The 22,894-nt window shown below is 40.0% G+C and overlaps 1 protein-coding gene across 1 annotated transcript in view; it reads right to left on the reverse strand.

The window, feature by feature from the left end:
- Positions 1-22,894, reverse strand: part of me1 (malic enzyme 1, NADP(+)-dependent, cytosolic) — a 558,590-nt gene that overhangs the window by 117,460 nt on the left and 418,236 nt on the right. The window contains exon 7 of the mRNA XM_078212605.1: positions 22,332-22,441. Within this exon, the coding sequence (XP_078068731.1) occupies positions 22,332-22,441 (110 nt within the window). The remainder of the gene's footprint in view (positions 1-22,331; positions 22,442-22,894) is intronic.

The raw sequence follows: 22,894 nt of genomic DNA on the forward strand, positions 1-22,894 counted from the left end.
GCTGCTTTCAATCAGAAGCAATTCTAGTTATACAGGTTTCTGAAACCTGATTTGTGTGCTTCAGAGATTTGAGGAAAAGATGTGAATTTACCAAAGCTATTTGGGGAGGTCAGGGACATCTTTGGGATTATTACGATTAGACATGAATTTGTGTAAAAAGTGGATACGGTGTGCGGATCTGTCAAGCAATCAAGTCATTTAAATCATCTGTTCTTTAAACTTTGAGAAAGATACCGTGTTAAAAAGACGTAATTTGTAATTTCAATAGAAGGTTGATAATCCCTGAGAATTATCATTATTGAATTAGTGCTGTTTAATTGCTTCCACAACCTATTTCACAATGGAAGGCTGATAAATTCATAGTTTCACTGATGGTCCAAGTGATCACAGAGATTAGTTATCTTTGATTTGGGCCTATGAATACACATATTCATTTTTATGAAAGATTAAGTACTTGAAGAAAACATTTGTTTTTACAAGGGTTAAGTACTAGGATGGGCCTTTTAAATACCCTCTTCGGCACCTGGCTGCTCCTAAGGCCGCCTCCAAACTCTTACCAAGAAGCAGTCAGTGGGCCCAACTCCAGTTATCCACCTACGTCCCTCTTCTCTAGTGAGGTTTGCAGAGTCACAAAATTTCCATACCTTCTATACCAGCCTATGCGCCTCTGGCTAACTCCAAGACAACTCATACCCCTCCATGCGACCCTATATAGCTCCTCTCACCCACTCATGCCCCCAATGAGCATCAGGGAATTCTCCAACTCTGTGTGCCCAACTTGGGAGCGAAAATACGGCGGAGTATATTTTCACTTCTGGAGAAGTGCAAAACTAGAGCCCACCGATATTAGATAGTCACAGCCAAAATCAAATAAAATGTAAATAAACTTCTTCACGCAGAGAATGTAGAAGTCGCTATCCACAGGCAATGAGGAGGACCATAACATGGACACATTGAACAGGAAGCCAGATGAGCATCATAGGGAAGGGAATAGAGGGCTATCTCAGATTTGGATGAAGGGGGATGGGAGGACGCTTGAGTGGAGTATAAATGCAGACTGGTTGGGCTATGTAATATACCATTATAAAAGAAATCTCTTTAGGAATGGAGAAAGTGAAACAAAAATTTAGCAATAGAAATGGTGTGTAGTTGTAGTCTCCGAGTCCATGCCATGTGCCTCATCATCCTCTACTATGCTTCTTCATTCCACTTCTGTGTCTGCCTCAGTAACTATGTGCAATCAGCAATCAACCTACACACACTGCACCCCCCGACATTTTACATTTGAGTTGTAATTTCTATTGTGCAGGGACAATTCTTTGGTGTAAATCATTTACGAAGATATCTCATAAATGCAAGTTCCTGCTTTATTTCTCATGTGAAAGGCCATTATGAAAATGAGTGTCAGGGAAATGTACTGTAATTTTTCATTTTGACAAACATTCCATTTATAAAGATGGGTAGAATGTTCCCAATTAGATTTACAATAAGCTTCAGATTTAAATTGGTTCAACAGTATTAAATGTCAAGGCAAATGTCTCTGATCCATTTGAATGGGATAACATTCCATTCTGTGACCCTGTGGGACTTGTACTTTTGTGACATCATGTCTTCTGTATATGTTCTGATTAAGGCAATGTAGCCTGAGCTTTCCGAATCAATCTCACGACCCCACAGCCATTAAATATAAATAGTAATTCACTTGAAGCACATTTTCATTGGGTTCAAACTAAAATGAATCCTCAGTTCACCACGTGTAAGTTACATGTGTATAAAAATATTTTTAAATCTCTATTTTCACACTAATGCATCCAGTTATGACTTTTAAAAATGTAATTGACTATTCAGCGAAAGATTTGATATAATGAATTAATAAGAATTAATCATTTGAAATCACTGAAAGTGCAATGTAGGATGGATTCTAAGCAATAGGGGACATGGATAGTGAGATCCTAACTGTTCTGGGGCGGCAGAGGCAGAAAGTCTCAACTTCGTATATATGAGGTTGGGAGGGAAATAGTTAGGTAAGCCAGCCTTCACATTTAGGTGCGGTTTGTGATGGGTTGGGGGTGGTGGGTGAAATGAATCTGTCCTCTCGTACTTTGTTGCAGGAGTTGGGCATTAAAAGTCATTACCATCTCAACAATTTTTTTAAAAAAACACCAAGTGTTGATGACACAATTAAAAACAAACACAAATGGAAGCTAAACCCTATCACAGACATGATAACCCTTAACGATGGAACAAGAAAATTTTTAAATATTACAAAAACTTAATTCTGAAATGGCTTGCCTAAATATTTAAGCTAAACAACTACAGCAAAAGACTTGTGGTACACAGTAACCTGTCAAATGTACTGCAGATGGAACTGGGCAACATTTTAAAACACATTTAAAATACAATCTGCATCCTTTCAATATTAATGAAAGCAATGATTTCTATTAGCTTAAACAACTGCAGCTATTGTAATCATTCAGCCAAGTTTTAATATCCTGGAAAGAATGTTCATTTCAATTCCCCCCACTAATTTGTATGGTGACAGTTCTATTGAGTCATAAACTAAACTATAAAATCCAACAATAGCTCCCTCAGTCACCACTTCAAGTCATCAGCCGGATTCTCCTTTCCATTCAACTCGAAAGGGATCACGAGTAGAATAGCAGGTTTGTTTAACTTGCAGCCGTATGACTAATGAAATGGCTTTAAATTTCAACTCTGATACCGCCTGGACAATCTGAGGATAAGCCAATGCTCTTCAATGTTTTAAATAATTCAATGATGATATCATATACAGGAACCTAGTTTCTAAGCCATAATATCATCTTTTATAATGTAATATTAAAAGTTTATATACTGATTTTTGTATGTTAATACCAAAGTGCAGTACCTAATTCAAATCATATATGGACTAGTGATTTTTTGTTCTTATAAAATTCAAGCAGAAGTTGAATCTTTCTAGAATTTCCAAGATTTATAGAAAACAATTCTGCTTCAATTTTGGTGCAATTATCACAATTGTTAGGTTTTAAGAGGGTCATATTTAGAAATAATTTATATAATGAACAACCTTTTCCATATTCACAGTGAATGGTATAGAATTAATAAGTAACATCCTTCGTAAGCTTGAGAAAATCATGATTAACAGCTTTAATTCAATCATAACTTGTGACAGAGATGTTACCCTGCTTTAGTTGCAATCAAGGTTTCAAATACCAAAGTATGAGCGGCTAGTTCCCTTCCATAGAGGAACTTGGTGAACTTGTTGAGTTTTTAAATGAGAAGCCAGCAGCTTTGATACATCATCATAGATTGGTTAGGCCGCATGGCCTGTTTCAGTGCTGTATATCCTATGCAATATTTTGCTGTTGCTGGTTCACATATCACCTCATATGTTGAATTCAATATCACAACTCCGCATCGTGAGATTTTGAAATTTTGAATTGCTAATCTGGTACCATACCTGAATTTAATCATTGGCCCCAATCTCCCTGACCCCTCACACTCCCCATCTCGCAGTAAATTTAAAATCCTCTTTTCTATAAAATGCTCCATGGCCTTGCTCTCATCTAAAAGCTCCTTCAGCTCTATTACCTTCCCCTAGCACAGCACACCACTCCACTCCACTCAGAGGGCAACATGGTATTCATTAACCCTTCCCTTCATCATACCATTGTTGGCAGTCTTCTGGTGTATTGGTCCTGTTCTCTTGACATACTCCAGACCTTTCTGCCTCTCCACCTTGATTTCCACTTTTCAAAATTTTCCTCAAAATCCAATTCTTCAGTCAAATATTCTACCTCATTTCCAAACACACTACCTGGCTCAGAATTCATTCCCGATTACCACATGTAAAACACATGAAGGTGCTGCATAGATTTAAATAGTTGTTGCGGTCAATGATTAAGATGTTTTTAAACGAAATAGAAAGATTCCCAAGTCATTATTTCCTCTCCAAATATTCTCCTGTTCTAATTTCTTCCACTCATCCCATAAGAATATGTTTACAGCCAAGAACTAATCAAAACCAGTTTGTGTATGACATCATTTCAAATTCCAATGGTAATACAGTAAAACCATCATATTTAGCTGAGGCAGTGACGTAGACCCAGGGCAAGATCTGGGGACCTGGGTTCAAATCCCACCACAGTAGGTGGTGACATTTGAATTCAATAAAAATCTGGTCATGAAACCATTGTTCATTGTCATAAAAATTCAACTGGTACTTTAATGTCCTTTTGGGAAGGAAATCTGCCATCCTTACCTGGTCTGACCTCAATGTGACCCCAGATCCACAGCAATGTGGTTGACTCTCAAATGTTCTCTGAAATGAAAGGCAGTTAGGGATGGGCAGCGGTGCCCACATCCCATAAATGAGTTTTGAAAAAGTAATGTTATTTAGGAAGTTGTAATTCAGTGCTTTTGGGTTGCAGGTCATTAGACATGATCAGCAAAGATGACACTGTAAACTGTACATTAATAGTTAGAAGTAGTACAATTACCACACCAAAGAAGCACACTCAAATTTCATTTCAATCACACTAATCTGACAAATAACAAAATACACAATAATCAATGAGGAAATACATTATAAATTGAAGGCAACAGATCAGCAGTGGGTTTCCTTAAAAATCATCACTTCGAATATAGCTTCAAATATATTTCAGTACATGCCCAAATAGGAAGGAATCTTGCGTAATAGGGATGAGCATGAGACAAGATTCATCCATCCAGTAATGAGATGAAAAAAGAAGAATGCTAGAAAAACTTAAAAGGGTACTCAGTTCCAAAGGAAACGCTGTCAACACTGATTTTCACAGAGGATTGAGAACCAAATTGAAAGGTTTGCTCTTTTAGATGTTAAACAATCTGCTGCACAGTCCCAGCATTATCTATTGGGTCTATGCTATTCAATTCAATTCTATGGGCTTTCCATCACTCTGTTGTCACCTACAAGTCTCAGGGTGAATTTTGACCTGCAAACTGCAGCTGGGAATTCGGGTTCAGGAAGAAAACATTTTGAAACCGTATCAAATCCTAAACTGAAAGTCATTAACAGTGCACAATAACATGTTGTGAATATATACACCTCTTGCTGAATGTGCAAGAGAACAATGTATACAGAAAACACACTAAATGACACAATTAAGAGCTGTCAACACTGGGTAAATCCAAGGAAAGATATCTTTGGTTGAGAAGCAATCACCTCCCCAAAGCATCATTTTGTGCACAGACCAAAATAATTAAAATTGGCCCCTATTAGCACGACCATGAGAGATGGCAAGGTCAACAGGATGACTGTGAAAATGGCTCGGGGAGTTTACATGGAGCAAGAGAATAAGCAGCAATAAGGCGGCAGTGGGAGGAAAATGGTGCTTTGGGACCTTGTGTCCACCTGAGGGTACAGACAAGGCCTTGTTTTAATCACTCATCTGAATGATAGCACCTTCAACAGTTCAGCAATACTCCCTCTATACTGAACTACAATGGCAGCCTTGATATTGCACTCAAGTCTTGGAATGGGACTGGAGCCCACAAACTTCTAACTTGGAGGGGAGTGTGCTATGAACTGAGCCACAGGTAATACATTCCCAAATCTCTTGAAATCAATATGTGCACTAAACATTGGAACATAGGAATTAGGAGCAGAGGTAGGCAAATTCAGCCCTTCAAGCCTGCCCTGCCATTCAATCAGATCATGGCTGATCTCGCCCTGATCTCAAATCCACTTCCACATCTGTTCCCCATATCCCTTTAGTTATTAGAAATGTGGATATATTGAACACCAATCTTCACGTCTGTGGGATGGCGGTGGGCGGGGGAAACCATTTATCAGAAAGCAACTTCTGTAAACTGAAGGACACTACCGCTTAGGTTCTGGGAGACTAGCCAAGATCAACATGCAAGTTTTCACACTGATCTAGACTCCAGAACCCAAAGTGCTCTGGCTAGAATATTTCTTAAAGATTTTGTCCTTCCTCCTGGTGAAAACTCTCATGATCTTTCTAACCAGCCTCTTCAAATGCCTGATTATGAAGGTAACTGAATACAGGGCCAGGCTCTGTACATATTTACTGTGGTGACACAGCCTTCTGAAGGGGCTTCTTTGAACTTGGAAGCCTTGAGATTCAGCCCAGTTCAATCACTAGAAGCTCACTATATCACAGCACAGCTTATCAGGCACTTCTGGCTCTCTGCTTTAATTTCAGCTTGACATCAGGGCTGGTTTAAGAACAGCACAGACAGGCACCAGTGTAAACACAGTGGTAAAAAGTAATAAATAAATAGCTGTACACAGTAAAAGAACTTTGTAGTGTGAGGTGCACGCTTCTGGAGCACATCTGTTCTTTGTTATTTGTGATCGGGAGGATGTTTGGAGATCAGTTTGCAACAGGAGATGGGTTCACTTTTATAGTTTCTTTCTGAACCATGCCCTCTTCAAGCAGACTTCTCCAGAGATATCATTGCAGAATCAGCTTGGTCTTAGATGCTGGTTAAAAGGTAACTCATTTGTCGTTGTCTTCTTCGGTGTAACCTCATACTGCGTGAAAAATTCTCTCTGGGCAGTACAGCTGAAAAAAGATTCTTTTCTAATCCCTCCAGTCAAAGCTGATGCTGCAGACAAAGCTTGTGGCTATTTAGCCTGTCAAATCAATCACTTTCTGGTTTGACAAGTAATGCTGTTGGTAACCTATTCTCTTCACTGAGCATAACTAAAGTCAGGTGCAGTTCTGGTATAAATGGTGGAATTCTGTGACAGCATCACTGCAGTCATTATCCTGTCATTTACCAGCTTGCACGATTTTGCAGATGGGCACATCGCCCAGCATCCACTTCTAACAGAATTAGCATGCATTTTAGAAGAGGCGAACTCTGGCACATACAATTTATGCCCTTAATTCCAGTCAATTATGCAAACTTCCCCCACACCCCTCCCCAAAACAAAATCTTAGACTTTCAGGCCCATCGGCTTTAAAAGTAACTTTAATGGACTGTTGCACCATGACTGATATTTTAATTGTTGTAAAGAATCATTGGTCGGAATTTTACCGGCCTGACCGCCATGGGAATTGGAGCAGGCAAGAGGCAGACCATGGAAAAGTCCATTGACCTCCGGCGGGATTTTATTGTTTTGGGACAAGCAAGACTGTAAAATCCTGCCCATTGTATCACCTGCTGTTAGCCAGTGACAGAATGTGAGCTGTACTCAGTATGTATCTGAGTTTCCCCACATGAAGCCCTGCCTTCCCAAATTCACAACACTACGATCAGGCATGGTTGTGAATAGAGACAATGCATATCCTTAAAGTGCAATCTAAGGATGGTACTTTTGTTTCAAGTTCTCTTTCTCTCTATTTTGTATTCTGTTTTTCCTACTTGTGTCTTCATGAACAGCATAGCAACAATTGCAAATGGCATTCTTGTATTTTCCTTAGCTTGCCCTCACACTCCAAAATACTGTCATCTTTTTTTATTCGTTCACAGCATGTGGGCATTGCTGGCTAGATCAGCATTTATTGCCCATCCACAAATGCCCCCGAAATGTTAGTGGTGAACTGCCTTCTTGAGCCGCTGAAGTCCACGTGGTGTGGGAACATTTAGAAAGTTCCAGGATTTTGACTCTGCGCAGTGGAGGAACAACTCCTTGATGCCACTCTTGATCAAATGCTACCTTGATGTCAAGGGCAGATACTTCTATCTCATGCATTCAGCTCTTTTGTCCGTGTTTGGTCCAAGGCTGTAATGAGGTCAGGAGTTGAGTGACCCTGGCAGAATGCAAACTGAACATTAGTGTGCAGGTTATTGTTGTGTATGTACGGCTTGATAATTTCAGGAAGGAAATCTGTCAACCATACCCAATTTGGCCGATATAGGACTCCAGATCCACAGTGGCATGACTGACTCAGATCAAGGACATTTAGGGATTGGCAACAGGTGCAGTCCTTCCCAGGGCCATCCACAGCCCATGAAATAATTAAAAGAAATATAATGGGGCAGTAATTGGCCAGGTTTGTCAGCAATTTCTCATCTTGCCAGGTTAATGCCAGTGTAATAGCTGTACTGTTGTAGCTTGGCATGGGATGTGGCTAGTTCTGGAGCACAAATCTTCAGTACCATTGCCAGAATGTTGTTGGGGCCTTTGACGTAGCCAGTGCCTTCAGCCATTTGATATCATGTGGAGTGAATTGAATGAAGCCGGGGATTCTCAGCATTTCTCATTAAAGAGTGCACAAAGCAAGAGATCACATTGTGGACATCTTGGTTTTGATAACATTGAAACCATAATCTGTTTGTTCAAATAGTCACATTTCAGAAAAAATGAACTTGCATTGATATAGCATTGATATCAATACTTCTCAAAGTGCCTCACATGCAATGATATACTTTCGAAGTATAGAATCTCTACAGTGCAGAAAGAGGCCATCCAGCCCACCGAATCTGCACCGACTCTCCGAAAGAGCACCTTACCCAGGCCCTCCCCTCTGCCCTGACCCTGCACATTTACCATGGCCAATCCACCTAACCTGTATACATTTGGACTGTGGGAGGAAACCGGAGCACCCGGTTGAAACCCACACAAACAGGGAAAAATGTGCAAACCCCACACAGTCACCCAAGGTATAGCCATGGTTAAGAAAGCAAAACTGACAGCTAATTTCTATACAGTAAGATATCAGAAACATGAGATGAATGATTAGTCAACTTGTGTCAGGCAAGTCAGTAGGGCAAAAGGCAACTTGTTGCAACATCTTACTGAGAGGGAGTCAGATCTCACACTTCTGCTCCAAGAGATATATTGTGTCATTTCAGCGACTCCAAATAATCTCTACTTTCCAATGTTTGTTCTAAAAATCAGACATTTTACACATGCATCTCTTTTCAAATTAAATACGCATAGGAAATCATTTATCACTATCCACATCATTGAAAATTGGATTCCAATAAAATTTCTACTCAAAGGCTGCTTGAGACATGTCATTTTAAAGCATAGACAACTTGCTTAAATGAATAGCACATTGATGACTAGATATGAAAACGTATGACTATCTCTCAATGAGTACGTGGCAAATGCTTGCAAAATGCTGATTTAAGTATTACATAGATGCTTTATGTTCATATTATTTTATGAACATCCCTTCTTTACAAAGTTCAGAAGATAAAGAACCTGCTAAAAAGACTGGCACAATCACAATTGTAGCCTTTTAACACTGTAACCTTGTGCAAAGAATTCCTTGGTCAACCTGCCTCTGAAATTTAGAGAATAAACTTCTGCTTTGGGCTAAAGAAAAAATGACTTGAAAAATAAAAGCATTACTTCAACATGGTTGTATTCCCATATTTGAAAAGGTGTGCAGGTTTTAGCCCTTTTTAATTAATGTCCAATTAAGGGCCGCCTCCTGCCACCGTGGGCAGAGGGGTGAGGGGGGGGGGCATCCTTCAGCCCATGGGTGGGGGGCAGCAGCAAGATCACCCCTCCCTTTGCAGGACATTGTGCCTCACAGGGGTAGAAGCTATTAGTTGCCTGAACAAAGTAAGAGTCATGGTTTCCAGATTATAGCAGAGGCAGATTTGCCCTTTCTTTCTGGTACGTCGGCAGGCCACTATCACCTTGCAATATCCTGGCAAATGTTTTGGAGAAGGTGCATTTTCAACCATGTCAAAGGTCATTGTTATGAATATGTAATATCATGATTCATATGCTGTAGGAATATAACAGTTAGTTGGGAATTGAATTTTTAAAGGCAAGTTGAAATAAACTGGGTGAGAGGCCAGTAAACTATGAGGAGGCAGTGTTGCATTGGGCAGCAGCCAGGATGAGGAGCATAAGGGCTATTAGGCACCAGGAGTGTTCCTGGTCTGGAGTCACTCAGGAAAGGAATTGCAAGTGGGGCCCATGTTTGGAATCCATGCGCATGAGGAATTAAAATAGCCAGATCTGCCTGGTAAAGCTAATGGAAGAGATAAGTGGTGGAATCCTCACAGAGAGAAAGCAAGCTCTGGAAGTCTATGTGCCAGACTGAGAAAGTGAAGAAGATTAAAGTGAATTCCTAAGAGCTGAGGCGCATTTTGGTTTGGACTCATGAAGTAGGGGAACACTTGGGTGGAAATAAAAATTAAACAGGGAGTGCCTGTTGCGATTTTCAGGTTAAATAACATGGGTTTATGAAACAGTGTTAGCTAGTGGTACTTGCTTTATTTAATTTTTTTTTACAACAAAAGGTTTTGGTTAAATCCCGAAATTTTGGAGTGTGATTCTCAGTTAATAACTGGAAGTTTGTATTCCTTTTGGTCTCCCTCAAAATCATAACATTACAAAGACATCAAAGAGGGATAAGGCACATGACCAGCAACAGGTAATGTAATTTGTGATTTTCTTTAGGGCAGTTTTGCAGTGTACCAAGGCAGAAACTCAAACACAGAGGTTTGAGAGAGATGCACATGGACTTTGGAAGACACATTCAAGGCCTCTATAAAGAGCATGAAGTTGAACTTGGAATAATAGTTTGCAAGGATTGAGGGGTCAAAAATGAGGAGGGGATGGTGGTGCCGAGATGGAAAGAGACAGTACCCAAGGACAGGGAAAATTTGCATTCAAGATATGTTGTGAGGCATACCATGCATGACCTTCAACAAATTATTTTTTGTAGTTCACTTGCTAAGAGAGTCTGTACAGAATATATGCATGAATCCTGAATATACATTATCACATCACTTTTGAGTGCTGCTATGACACAAAATACTGACTGGGAGCCCATTTAAAAGATTCTTAATTTTTTTTTGCATCATATTAAAAATAAGGTGCTAGAGACAATAGAGTTTGTTTTATCTGGGGGTTTTAAAATTGTCTCTTCCTTCAAGTTTTATGATTGATAGGTTTGTAAATCATTATTTTATAGTAATTTACAATGCAAAAGCTAGCATCACATGTTGAAAAAATATACAAACAACTTTCTTGCAACTTATCTTTGGAAATGCATGAAATTATAAAACTTTAAGGAAAATGTTAAGGCAAACGACAGAATTATCTTTAAATTTATACCAGCATATGCATTCTACATGTTATTTGCTATTCCAAAAATGCATCACCTTTTAGGAACGTGGGTATGAATATTTACAGAGTTTGAAGTTGTAAGGTAAAGGAATTGACGAACATCAGTTTCATTATTAATTATTGGCACAAAAGTAATATATATCAAAAATGTACTTTAATTTGAATCCCAATCACCTAAATTGAAGACATTTAACAAATATTTTAGGAAAAAATAAATATGCATTTCAAACCTTCCAACATTCATGATAAAATTATACAGAAAATGGTGGAAAATCTCAGCAGGTGATGATGGTCATTCAAACTCAAAATGTTAGCTCTATTCTCTCTCCACAGAAGCTGTCAGGCCTGCTGAGATTGTTCAATATTTTCTGTTTTTCCTTCAGATTCAAGCAGCTGCAGTAATTTGCTTTGATCTTCACGCTATAAATTGTGTGCCAAAGTGAATATGTCACCACCCTGTAATTTTAAACTTTGGAGAACAAATCTATATAAAACAACCCTGAGCTAAGTGTTCTATTTAAAGAAGTCTTACTAAATGACCTGGTGAATCGAGAGGTTCTGCTATATTACTTTATTTATACTTCTGCAGTCACAATTTAGGATCTTTCATTTTAATATTTACACACATATTTGTCAGTCCCAGGACATTGCTACAGGAGTTTCTCAGGCTGGGGTCCAAAGCCAAACCATCTTCAGCTCCATCATAAGGTCAGAAGTGGAGATGTTCGCCGATGATTGCAGAATGCTCAGCATGATTCATGACTCCTCAGACACTGAAGTAGTCCATGTTCATATGCAGCAAGATCCGCACAATATTGAGGCTTTGGCCAAGTCAAAATCCTGGAACTTCCTATCTAACAGTACTGTGGGAGTACCTACACCACATGGACTGCAGAGATTCAAGAAGGTTGCTCACACTACCTTCTCAAGAACAATTAGGGATGAGTAATAAATGTTTTTTGGAGTTTATTTATTAGTGTCACAAGTAGGCTTACATTAACACTGCAATGAAGTTACTGTGAAAATTTGAATGTCACCACACTCCGACACCTGTTCGGGCACACTGAGGGAGAATTTAGCATGGTCAATGCACCTAACCAGCACTGTGGGAGGAAACCAGAGCACCCGGAGGAAACCCATGTAGACACTGGAAGAATGTGCAGACTCCCCACCTATGGTGACCCAAACTGGGAATCGAACTCGGGTCCCTGGCGCTGTGAGGCAGCAGTGTTAACCACTGTGCCACCATGCTGCCCGTTGATCTCGTCAGCAACACCTAACTAAAGCTAAAATGAACTAAATAAAATATTCACTGCACTAACCTACTGAAAGTGCATGAAACCATCAAGTACAGTGATATGTGCTGATATGAGCTTTCAACATAAGTTATGCTCTCTTCCAAATTTGACAAATCTGCAAGATGTCTCAGTAAAGATAACCAGGAATACAAACTTCAGATAAGGTCATAAATTAATTTATTATTCCTATCCTTTACCCCAAGTATTTTATTTTAAACATTGTTTAACTAAATCCCATCCTCTGAAGCATGAGAGGTTCTAAAGTATTCAAAACGGTGCATAAATTGGTCAATTATTGTCCAGTCCCACTTGGAGACTTGTAAATTTTGTTTTAAGCAATTGAAGACTTACCATAAGCTAAGTAGAGTGTCACAAATGTACCAGATTCCTGCTTGAATGCAGGCCTTATTCTCTAATTACAAAGGCATTTGAATGCTTAAGAAATGTAATTGCCACACTTCAAGAAGTAGGTCAACATTGTTCTTTTGACCCAAGAACTTCTGTTCAAATTGATCAGAGTTCTCCATCAGCTGCATGAGTCCTGTACGAAATAAGGTCATGGAATCTGAAACCAACTTTGACTTGTTATTTCTGACTCTCACCTAATACAAGAAAAACAGAACATTTGGAAATCCTCAGCAGGACAGACAGCATCTGTGGTCAGAACAAAAAGATCATTGATCTGAAATGTTCACTCTGCTCTTTTCCACAGATGCTGCTCGAGCTGCTCAGTATTTTCAGCATTTCTGCTTTTATTTGAAGACTAATTACGATGCCAAGGCAAGGGTGGCAAGTGTGGGAATTGGTGCAATTCACTGCGGTGCCTGAAAACACCTTGATTAGGGGAATTTTTAAAAATTGTTGCCATCAGAGGACAAATATAGATGATGTAGGTCTGAGCCATGTAGACTTAGTTGCCACCCATGTTTTGATTTTAGATGACTTACTTCACTTGAGATAGTAGTTGACTTATCCATCAGTTGGACTGATTTGCTTGAAGAGGTAACACGGATCCCAATCCACTGACTAATTGAGTTCACAATTCCTGGAACAAGAGGCTTGTCCAAGGAGGAGCGATTGAGTGGACTAGACCTATACAGCCAAATGTTTTGAAGAATGAGAGATAATCTAATTGAGACAAACAAAATTCTTAAGATACTTAACTATGTAGAATCCATTTCCCCTGGCTGGGGCAGTGGGTCAACCACTTAGGACTGAGATGCAGAGAAATTTCTGAGTCAGTTTTTTAGGACTGAGACGAGGAGAAATTTCTTCAGACAAAGGGTCATGAATCTTTGGAATTTTTGACTGCGGAAAGTCGATTCTTAAGTGTATTCAAGTCAAAGACTGACAGATTCCAAGAGAATACAAGGCATGTGGGGATAGTGCCAGGAAGATGTAGCTAAGGAAGCTGATCGACTATGATCTTACTGAAAGGCAGAGCGGGTGAGGGGCAAATGGCCAGCACTGCTCCTAGTTCTTATGTTCTTATGAAAGCAAACTCTACAAAAAAAAGGAGTCAGATTATTTTCAATTAACTGTTCTCAAGAGGTACAAGTGACTGAAGCAGCCAATAAGTGTGCTAAACTCCACACAAGTTTACTTGCTAGAAAAAGGGGTTTATAGGCATATGTATTTCCTTTAAATGGATGCATACAAGGCTATCTACCTAGAAATATTAATGACAAATTAATTGACAGAATCAAGGGAAAAAGTATCAGCTCAACTTCTTTCAGCTCAGAAATATCAGTGGGCTATTGATCAGTGCACTACCTCTTAGGTAGAAAGTATCTTCTGATAGAGTTGTTAAGGTTATGCTAATAGTGTTAGTTGATGAGGGCTGGGACAGCTCATGTAGAGCTCAAATAGGGGCATGGGTCAGATACACTGAATGGCTTGTTTCTGAGTTGTATATCCCATGTAATTACTGTATATGCAATGCCATCACCATGTCTATTCAATGAGGGGCAGGCTCCCTGCAGCCCAGGGACCACATACAGCCCATCTTATTTCTGAGTGCAGCCCATTAGACATTTGGTTGACCACTGCCCTTGCACAAGGTTGCCACATTCCGCTGATTTCTGTCTGCATAGAAATCAGCGGACCAGTATGGCTCAAATGATATGTAAAGTAAGTTCAAGTGAAGCAAAACAAAAACAGAAAATGCTCAAAAATCCCAGCAGGTCTGACAGCATCTGTGGAAAGAGAACAGAGCTAGAGTCATCCAGACTTGAAACATTAGCAGCTTTGTTCTCTCTCCACAAATGCTGTCAGACCTGCTGAGATTTTCCAGCATTTTCTGTTTTTATTTCACAGTCCTGCATCTGCAGTAATTTGCTTTTATCAAGTGAAGTGCATGCTGATTGCACACATTGACAGATCTGTGAGCAAAGTATAAGTATTGCTTTTGTTTCCACCATTTGAAGTTGATAATAGTTCCATTAAATATACAAATGACGAAGCATTTCCTACAACTCATTATGGAATATTCTGTGTAATGTATTTAATCTGATTCATGGGTTCATGGTTAGTCACCAAGCCCAATTTCAATCTTACGGCCCACTAAGATGAAGGAGAGCCACTCATGTGGCCTGCTTACAGCCTAGGTTGCCTATCAGCGTTCTAGTTTATTTTACAAGTAGGGATATCTTAGCTCAATCAGCAGAGACTGAACACCCATCATTATGGACTAAAAGAGAGAGGAAAATAATGTGAGCATTAATAAATTAGATTGCAAGAAACAACTAAGTCAAAGGACCTAAGAACAATATATATTTAAAACAAATTGCATACAAGCACGCAAATTAAAATGTGTAGCTTTGTTCTTCTGTAAAGATGAATGTCTCATAAATACAGATATATACATGGAAGGAACCAATACTGAAGAAACAGACAACCAAGAACCTTACCAATCAATCAGCTTGCAAGCAAACCTTCAGAATTATGACAAGTGCAGTATAATCTTGATTTGAAATGTGACTTCTTTACCAAAAACAATCTATCTTCTTCAAGCAGCTATAATTAACCTGTCAGTCAGAACACTCCCACTGTAGCCCTTTACAGCAATGAATGAGGATCCACCTGCTTAGATTCAGGTCAAAGTCAAATAAACCTCTGCCAAACTACCTTCCTTTCAGGGATTCTTTTTAAGACAGTTGTGAAGATATATAACTACATAAGCAGCTGCTTCGCAGATATCATATATTACAGCTCGAGTTCCCAGGCTACAGCTATTACAGGGCTGAATAAACTGGATTGTTGTGCATGTTAAAAAATCTAACATTGGGGCAGAAAACACAAATGAGAATTGCGTGGTTACAGGAAATATGACGATTTCAGACTCAGAGCACACAAAGCAAAATCAAATCAAGAATGTAACAGAAACACTACCAAAATGGCCAGCGCGTTGCATGGAATGATAATTAATACTTCACTATCACAGGATTAGGCTGTTCACCCCCTCAAGCCTGTTCCGCTGCTCTCTCCAAGTGAATGAATAATATTTGGAATGTCACATTTCATACCAAAAGAGGCAATTCTGATTAAAACAACAAACAATTAAATGGTGCTCACAGCAGAGTTTTACCGAGATAGTACAATGCTTTCATGCCCATTGTATTTTACAATAAGTGCTTTATTCCTATCACAACTGAATCAGCAGGAAGTGGTGGATATAGACAGCTGTTATAGATCAAAGCACAGTGGAGTATTCATTCCTTAAGACAAGAGATAAAAAGGTGCAAAAAGAAAACATCACCAGAAAGAGAAAGCGTGCTGGATGGTTCCCATGTCTAAGATAGTGTCAAGTGCTGACATGTTAATGTCAGGAGAAATAATTGAAAAATTGCCAAAAGAATCAGAGTTTCAGAAAGTAACTTCCCAGATTAGCTTTATCATTTTCATGGTCATTTTATGCAACTATTTTGTATAAGTAGTAAAACTCAACTTTCATATTAAACTGGCTTATACAACAACAGAGTTTCAGGAAGAAAGGGAAAATCAGGCATATTATGATTGTGATACAGCCAGAGTACGAGCATTGAGTAACTAAAATAAATTTGCAAAACTCAGATGCCATCCATTGAAGTAATGGGCTCTGCTATCCAAATTGGAGATGGGGTGCGAGTTGCGAGATGCATGTCAGGACTCTGTGGAAGTCCTGACATGCACACACGTGCTGAAATTGTCCGTGGCATTTAAACCTCTGATAGCTTGATTTCCGCTGCTTGGGACCCTCTACAAAAGTTTCTTACACTAAGCTCAGGGTAGGAGACTTGGGTCAGATATACGCGGGATACCAGAAATACCAAATACCTGCATATTTACTCTGGAAATGTTACACAGTTTAATATCTGGTCTAGCTCACAGCGTAACACAATGGAGAACCACAACTGATCCCTTCACCACACAACCCCCCCACCCACCAATTATCCACCCATTCACTAACCCGCTGACTTAATGAAAGGCTTGGACCTTAAAAACCCTTCTGAATACAGCAGCTGCTCCAATCAAAAGGGGGCATATCCTCCCTTCTTCCATCTCTTCATTCTCCTGATGATCTTCTCCTTGCACTGACTCTTTAATCCTTCAGCCAGGATCAGAAATCCTGGCAGGCTGCAGAGATCAACACAGGCAGCATTGATGCTGACTGGAATATCTGGGCCACAGACTTTCTCATTTATTTAAAAGGGATTATCAAACTGTCTTTTTGTGAAATGAAGAGAATCCAGCTCAACTCTTCATTACTTGTAGAATATCCCCAACGCCAGCTTCCTAATCTTCCTCATCTGTTCCACTTCAGATAATTTTGAAACACAGAAATTTAAGTTATGGAATTATAAATGTGTTAATACCATAAATATACAATTCCTCACCTAATGTTGTTACTTCTCCCTTCTTAATGGTCACAACCCATCCTTTCATAGCATGCTGGAACTTATTTTACATCGGGTGCATTATCCAAATTTAAGTTATTAAATCTCTTCATCCTGCCACACTACCATCTCTGCATCGGAAAGCCTCACAAAATAACTTCCATTCACTCATGTAGCCATCTCTCCTTCCCTCGATAAAGTGTCAGTTCTCTCCTCCTTGGCGTCTAACTGGATCCACTGTGTAATTGCTCAGTTCCTTCACGAGGAAAGTTATAGAAATTAGTCTGTTATAATTGACATTCCTCCCCCACCCACACCTCCATCCCTCCTCCCTCTCCCACCTCCAAGTACATAATGTTAAACTTTGCTTTTAATCAAAGCACATGCATTAACAGTATCCAATGTGCTTTGTTTTTGGTATTTAACAACAGATCCCATACTTTGAAAATTGAAGTGAATTTGAATCTTTCAATGAGGCCACAATGGTACATCATAAAACATGATGCATTCTGCCTCATGTTGATCAAGATACCCATCACCAGTAGGGAAAAGGAAACAACAAAGTAATTCCCATCAACTCAAATGGCATCACCCCAGAGTTGACGGCATAGTAGTATTGAAAATTTGCAATCATCTGTTATGACGTTAACAGAGGGCATTTTTGAAGACCTCCGAACTTTGAGATTTTATTTATGATTGCAACCTTTTGATAACTCAAAGTAAAGTATACATTATTTGGACCCCATTATATTACAATGGTGTTCATACTGGCAACAAAGAAAATCTATATTGGAAAAGAGCCAAATTAAATAAACAGCATATTTTCTGCACAGACAACCTGAAGAGATGTAAAAATAATGGAAAAAATCATATGGTAGCTATAAACTATGAATCTCTGTTCAATTTGTCATTTGAAATTTTGAATTAGATCAATATAGTTCTACAATCTTCAGATTGAATTTACGTAGATTATCTGAACCATAAGGCTACATGACTATAAACATAGAAAATAGGTGCAGGAGTAGGCCATTCAGCCTTTTGAGCCTGCACCACCATTCAATATGATCATGGTTGATCATGCAGTTTCAGTTTCCCACTCCTGCTTTCTCGCCAAACCCCTTGATCCCTTCAGCCACTAGGGCCACATCCAGCTCCCTCTTGAGCATATCTAACAAACTGGCCCAACAGCTTTGTGTGGTAGAGAATTCCACAGGTTCATAACTCAGTGAAGAAGTTCTTCCTCATCTCAGTCCTGAATTGCTTATCCGTTATTCTTAGACTGTGACCCCTAGTTCTACACTTCCCCAACATCGGGAACATTCTTCCCGCATCTGACCTGTCCAGTCCCATCAGGATTTTATGCATTTCTATGAGATCCCCTCTCATTCTTCTAAATTCGAGTACAAGCCCAGTCGATCCAATCTCTCTACATAGCCATTCCAGGAATCAATCTGGGTGAACCTTCACTGGACTCCCTCAAAAGCGAGAATGTCCTCCCTCACACTAGGAGACCAAAACTGCACATAATACTCAAGGTGTGGTCTCACCAAGGTCCTGTATAACTGCAGCAAGACACCTTTATTCCTATACTCAAATCATCTTGCTATGAAGGCCAGCATCATTAGCTTTCCTCACCACCTGCTCTACCTGAATGCCAACCTTCAGCGATTGCTCCACCATGACACCCAGGTCACATTGCACTTTCCCTTTTCCTAAACTGCCACCATTATGATAATCTTCCTTCCTGTTTTTGCCACCAAAGTAGATAACCTCACATTTATCCACATTAAATTGCATTGGCCAAGTATTGTCCACTCAGCCAGACTGTCCAAGTCACCCTGCAACCTCTTAGCATCCTTCTCACAGGACACACTGCCATCCAGATTTGTGGCTTCTGCAAATTTGGAGATATTGCATTCAATTCCATCGTCCAAATCATTAATGTATGTTGTGAATAATTTGATTTATTGACACGTATTAACATACAGTGAAAAGTATTGTTTCTTGCTCTATACAGACAAAGCATACTGTACATAGAGAAGGAGAGAGTGCAGAATGCAAGGTAGGTCCATTCAAAAATCTCACCGCAGCAGGGAAGAAGCTGTTCTTGAGTCGGTTGGTATGTGTCCTCAGACTTTTGTCTCTTTTTCCGAACGGAAAAATGTGGAAGAGTGTATGTCTGGGGTGTGTGGGGTCTTTAATTACGATGGCTGCTTTTCCAAGACAGCAGGCAGTGTAGACAGCATCAATGAGTGGAAAGCTGGTTTGAGTGATGGACTGACTTCATTCATGACCCTTTGTAGTTTCTTGCGGTATTGAACAGAGCAGGAGCCATACCAAGCTGTGATACAACCAAAAATAATGCTTTCTATGGTGCATCTGTAAAAGTTAGTGAGTCGCAGCGGATTTCCTTAGTCTTCTGAAAATGTAGAGGTGTTGGTGGGCTTTTTTAACCATAGTGCAGAATGTGGGGGGGGGGGGGGGGGGGGGGGGGACGGAAAGAGGCTGTTGGTGATCTGGACACCTAAAAACTTGAAGTTCTCGACCATTTCTACTTCGTCCCCATTGATGTAGGCATATCCTTCACTACACTTCCTGAAGTCGATGACTATCTCCTTAGTTTTGTTGACATTGAGAGAGAGATTGTCGTCACACCAGTTCACCAGATTCTCCATCTCTTTCCTGTACTCCATCTTGTCATTGTTTGAGATCCGAACAACTACGGTAGTGTCGTCAGCAAAATCGAGTTGGAGGGGAATTTGGCCACACATTCAGAGGTGTATAAGGAGTATAGTAAGTGGCTGAGGACAGAGCCTTGTGGGGCACTGGTATTGAGGAAGATCATGGAGTGTTATTGTTGCCTATCCTTACTGATTGCGGTCTGTGGGTTAGGACGTTCAGAATCCAATCACAGAGTGAAGAGCCGAGCCCCAGGCCAAGGAGTTTGAAGGCGTGTTTCACAGGAATAATGGTGTTGAAGGCTGAGCTTTAGTTGAACAACAGGAGTTTGACACAGGTGTCTTTGTTCTCAAGATATTCTCGGCTTGCGTGCAGGGCCAGGGAGATGTGGACCTGTTGTGGTGATAGGCAAACTGTAGTGGATCCAGGCAATCTGGGAAGCCGGAATTGATTTGTGCCATGACTAACCTTTCGAAGCACTTCATAATGATGGATGTCAGAACCACTGGACGATAGTCATTAAGGCAGGCTGCCTGGCTTTTCTTTGGTACCGTGATGATGGTCATCTTCTTGAAGCAGATAGGGACCTCAGATCGTTGTAAAGAGAGATTGAAGATGTCTGTGAATACATCTGCGCGGACCGCCAGCTGGTCCGCGCAGAATCTGAGTGCTCATCTGGGTACCCCATCCAGGGGCCAGTCATTTTCCATGGGTTGATCTTCGAGAAGGCTGCTCTGATGTCTGCAATGGTTACCTCGGATACAGGTTCATCTGAATAGCTGGGGTCTCAGCACTGAACCCTGCGGTACCTCACTAGTCACTGCCTGCCACTCTGAAAAGGAGCCGTTTATTCCCATTCTCTGCTTCTTGCCTGCCAACCAGTTCTCTATCCACATCAATACATTATCCCCAATACCAAGAGTTTTACTTTTGCTCACTCATCTCTTGTGTGGGACCTTGTCAAAAGCCTTCTGAAAGTCCAGATACACAATAGCCACTGGTTCACCCTTGCCCATTCTACTGGTCACATCTGCAAAAAGTCCCACAAGATCTGTCAAGCACAAATTTCCCTTTAGTGAATCCATGCTGACTTGGACTGATCCTGTCACCGCTTTCCAAATGTTCAATTATTACATCCTTAATAACTGACTCCAGCATTTTCCCCACCAATGATGTCAGGCCAACTGGTCTAAAATTCCTTGTTTGCTCTCTCCCTCCTTTTTTAAAAAGTGGGGTTACATTAGATACCCTGCAATCCACTGGAACTCTTCCAGAGTCTATAGAATGCTGGAAAATGATCACCAATGCATCCACTATTTCTAGGGCCACTTCCTTGAGTACTCTAGGATGCAGAGCATCAGCCCCTAGGGACTTATCAGATTCTAATCCCAGCAATTTCTCCAATACAATTTCGTAACTAATAAAGATTTCTTTCTGTTCCTCCTCATGCTAGATCCTCTGTCCCCTAGTAGTTCTGTAAGGTTATTTGTGTCCTCCTTTGTGAAGACAGATTGAAAATACTTGTTCAGCTGGTCTGCCATCTCCTTGTTACCCATTATGAATTCACCGGATTGTAACTGTAAGGGACCTACATTTGTTTTTACCAGTCTTTTTTACTTCACATATCTATAAAAGCTTCTGCAGACAGTTATTATGATTTTCTGCAAGCCTACTCACAATTTCTATTTTCCCCTTCTGAATTAAACCCTTTCTCATCTTCTGCTGGATTTTAAATTGCTCCCAGTCCCCAGGTTTGCTGTTTTTTCGGGCCAATTTATATGCCTCCGCTTTGGCTTTAACACTATCCCTGATTTCCCTTGTTAGCCATGGATGAATCACCTTCCCTGTTTTAATCTTACACCAGACAGGGATGTACAGTTGTTGAAGTTCTATCATGTGTTCTTTAACTGTCTGCCATTGCCTATTCACTGTCAACCCCTGAAGTATCCTTTGCCAGCTTATCCTAGCCAATTCACGTCTCAGGCCATCAAAGTTACCTTTCCTCAAGTTCAGGACCCTCGTCTCAGACTTAACTGTGTCACTCTCCATCTTAATGAAGAATTCTATCATATTATGGCCACTCTTCCCCAAATGGTCTTGCACTAATTGTTCATTATTTTCTACTTCTGAAGTGATTTCACTCACTAAAATGTTGAAAATGAAATCAATCTAGTATTAATTGATACAGATAACGTTAGCAAAATTAGCAGAAAGCTTGCCATTTTGGTTATGGATAGAAACACTTCTTAGAGCCAGAATTATGGTCAATAATTCTCTGATAGGTATTCCAAAAGTGAGATTAAACAGCCTGATACTCATCCAGATGGTAGCCCTGGATGGGATTTGACAGGGTCACTGATTAACCTTAGTGGAATCTGTCTTTGGTTATGTGCAGTTGTCAGTGAAATTTAAAATATTGTACATACTTACCCTGGATATCATCATTGAAGGTGCAGTATTTGTTGCGATACTTGCTCAGAAGACGAAATGCATTCACATTTGCAAAATCCTCAAACTGAATCAGACACTTCTGGCCATACCTAACAAACAAAACATTATTCCTGATTACAAAGACAGTTTCCAGAAAACTATTGAATGTCAAATTATTCGCTTTAACATAAGCAAGAAAAAGAAATTTACTAGATCAGGGGATATAAAATGAAAACCTTCAGCTATTTGTGTAATTTGCCTTTTTCTAACCTTCTTGATGCTATCCATAATATTATTAATCCAAGAGAAAAATCAGGTAACATGTACTTCTAACAATGCTACATGAAAACAAAAGCTTAAAGTGTGAATAGGTGCACCACTTATCAACAGTGCTTCATTATTCTTCATGGGAAGCCTTGTATTTCCCAATTGTTGAAAGGCCTAGAACTCACCTTGCAGGAATTGGCAGTGGCCAAGCAAGATCTCTCATTTTCATAACACTGTCCATGGACATGTCACCTAACCATACTACCAGTCTCACACACTGTTTAAAAACATATAGG

Source organism: Mustelus asterias, chromosome 5 (genome assembly GCF_964213995.1).
Source record: "Mustelus asterias chromosome 5, sMusAst1.hap1.1, whole genome shotgun sequence".
In the NCBI taxonomy this organism is placed as follows: domain Eukaryota; kingdom Metazoa; phylum Chordata; class Chondrichthyes; order Carcharhiniformes; family Triakidae; genus Mustelus; species Mustelus asterias.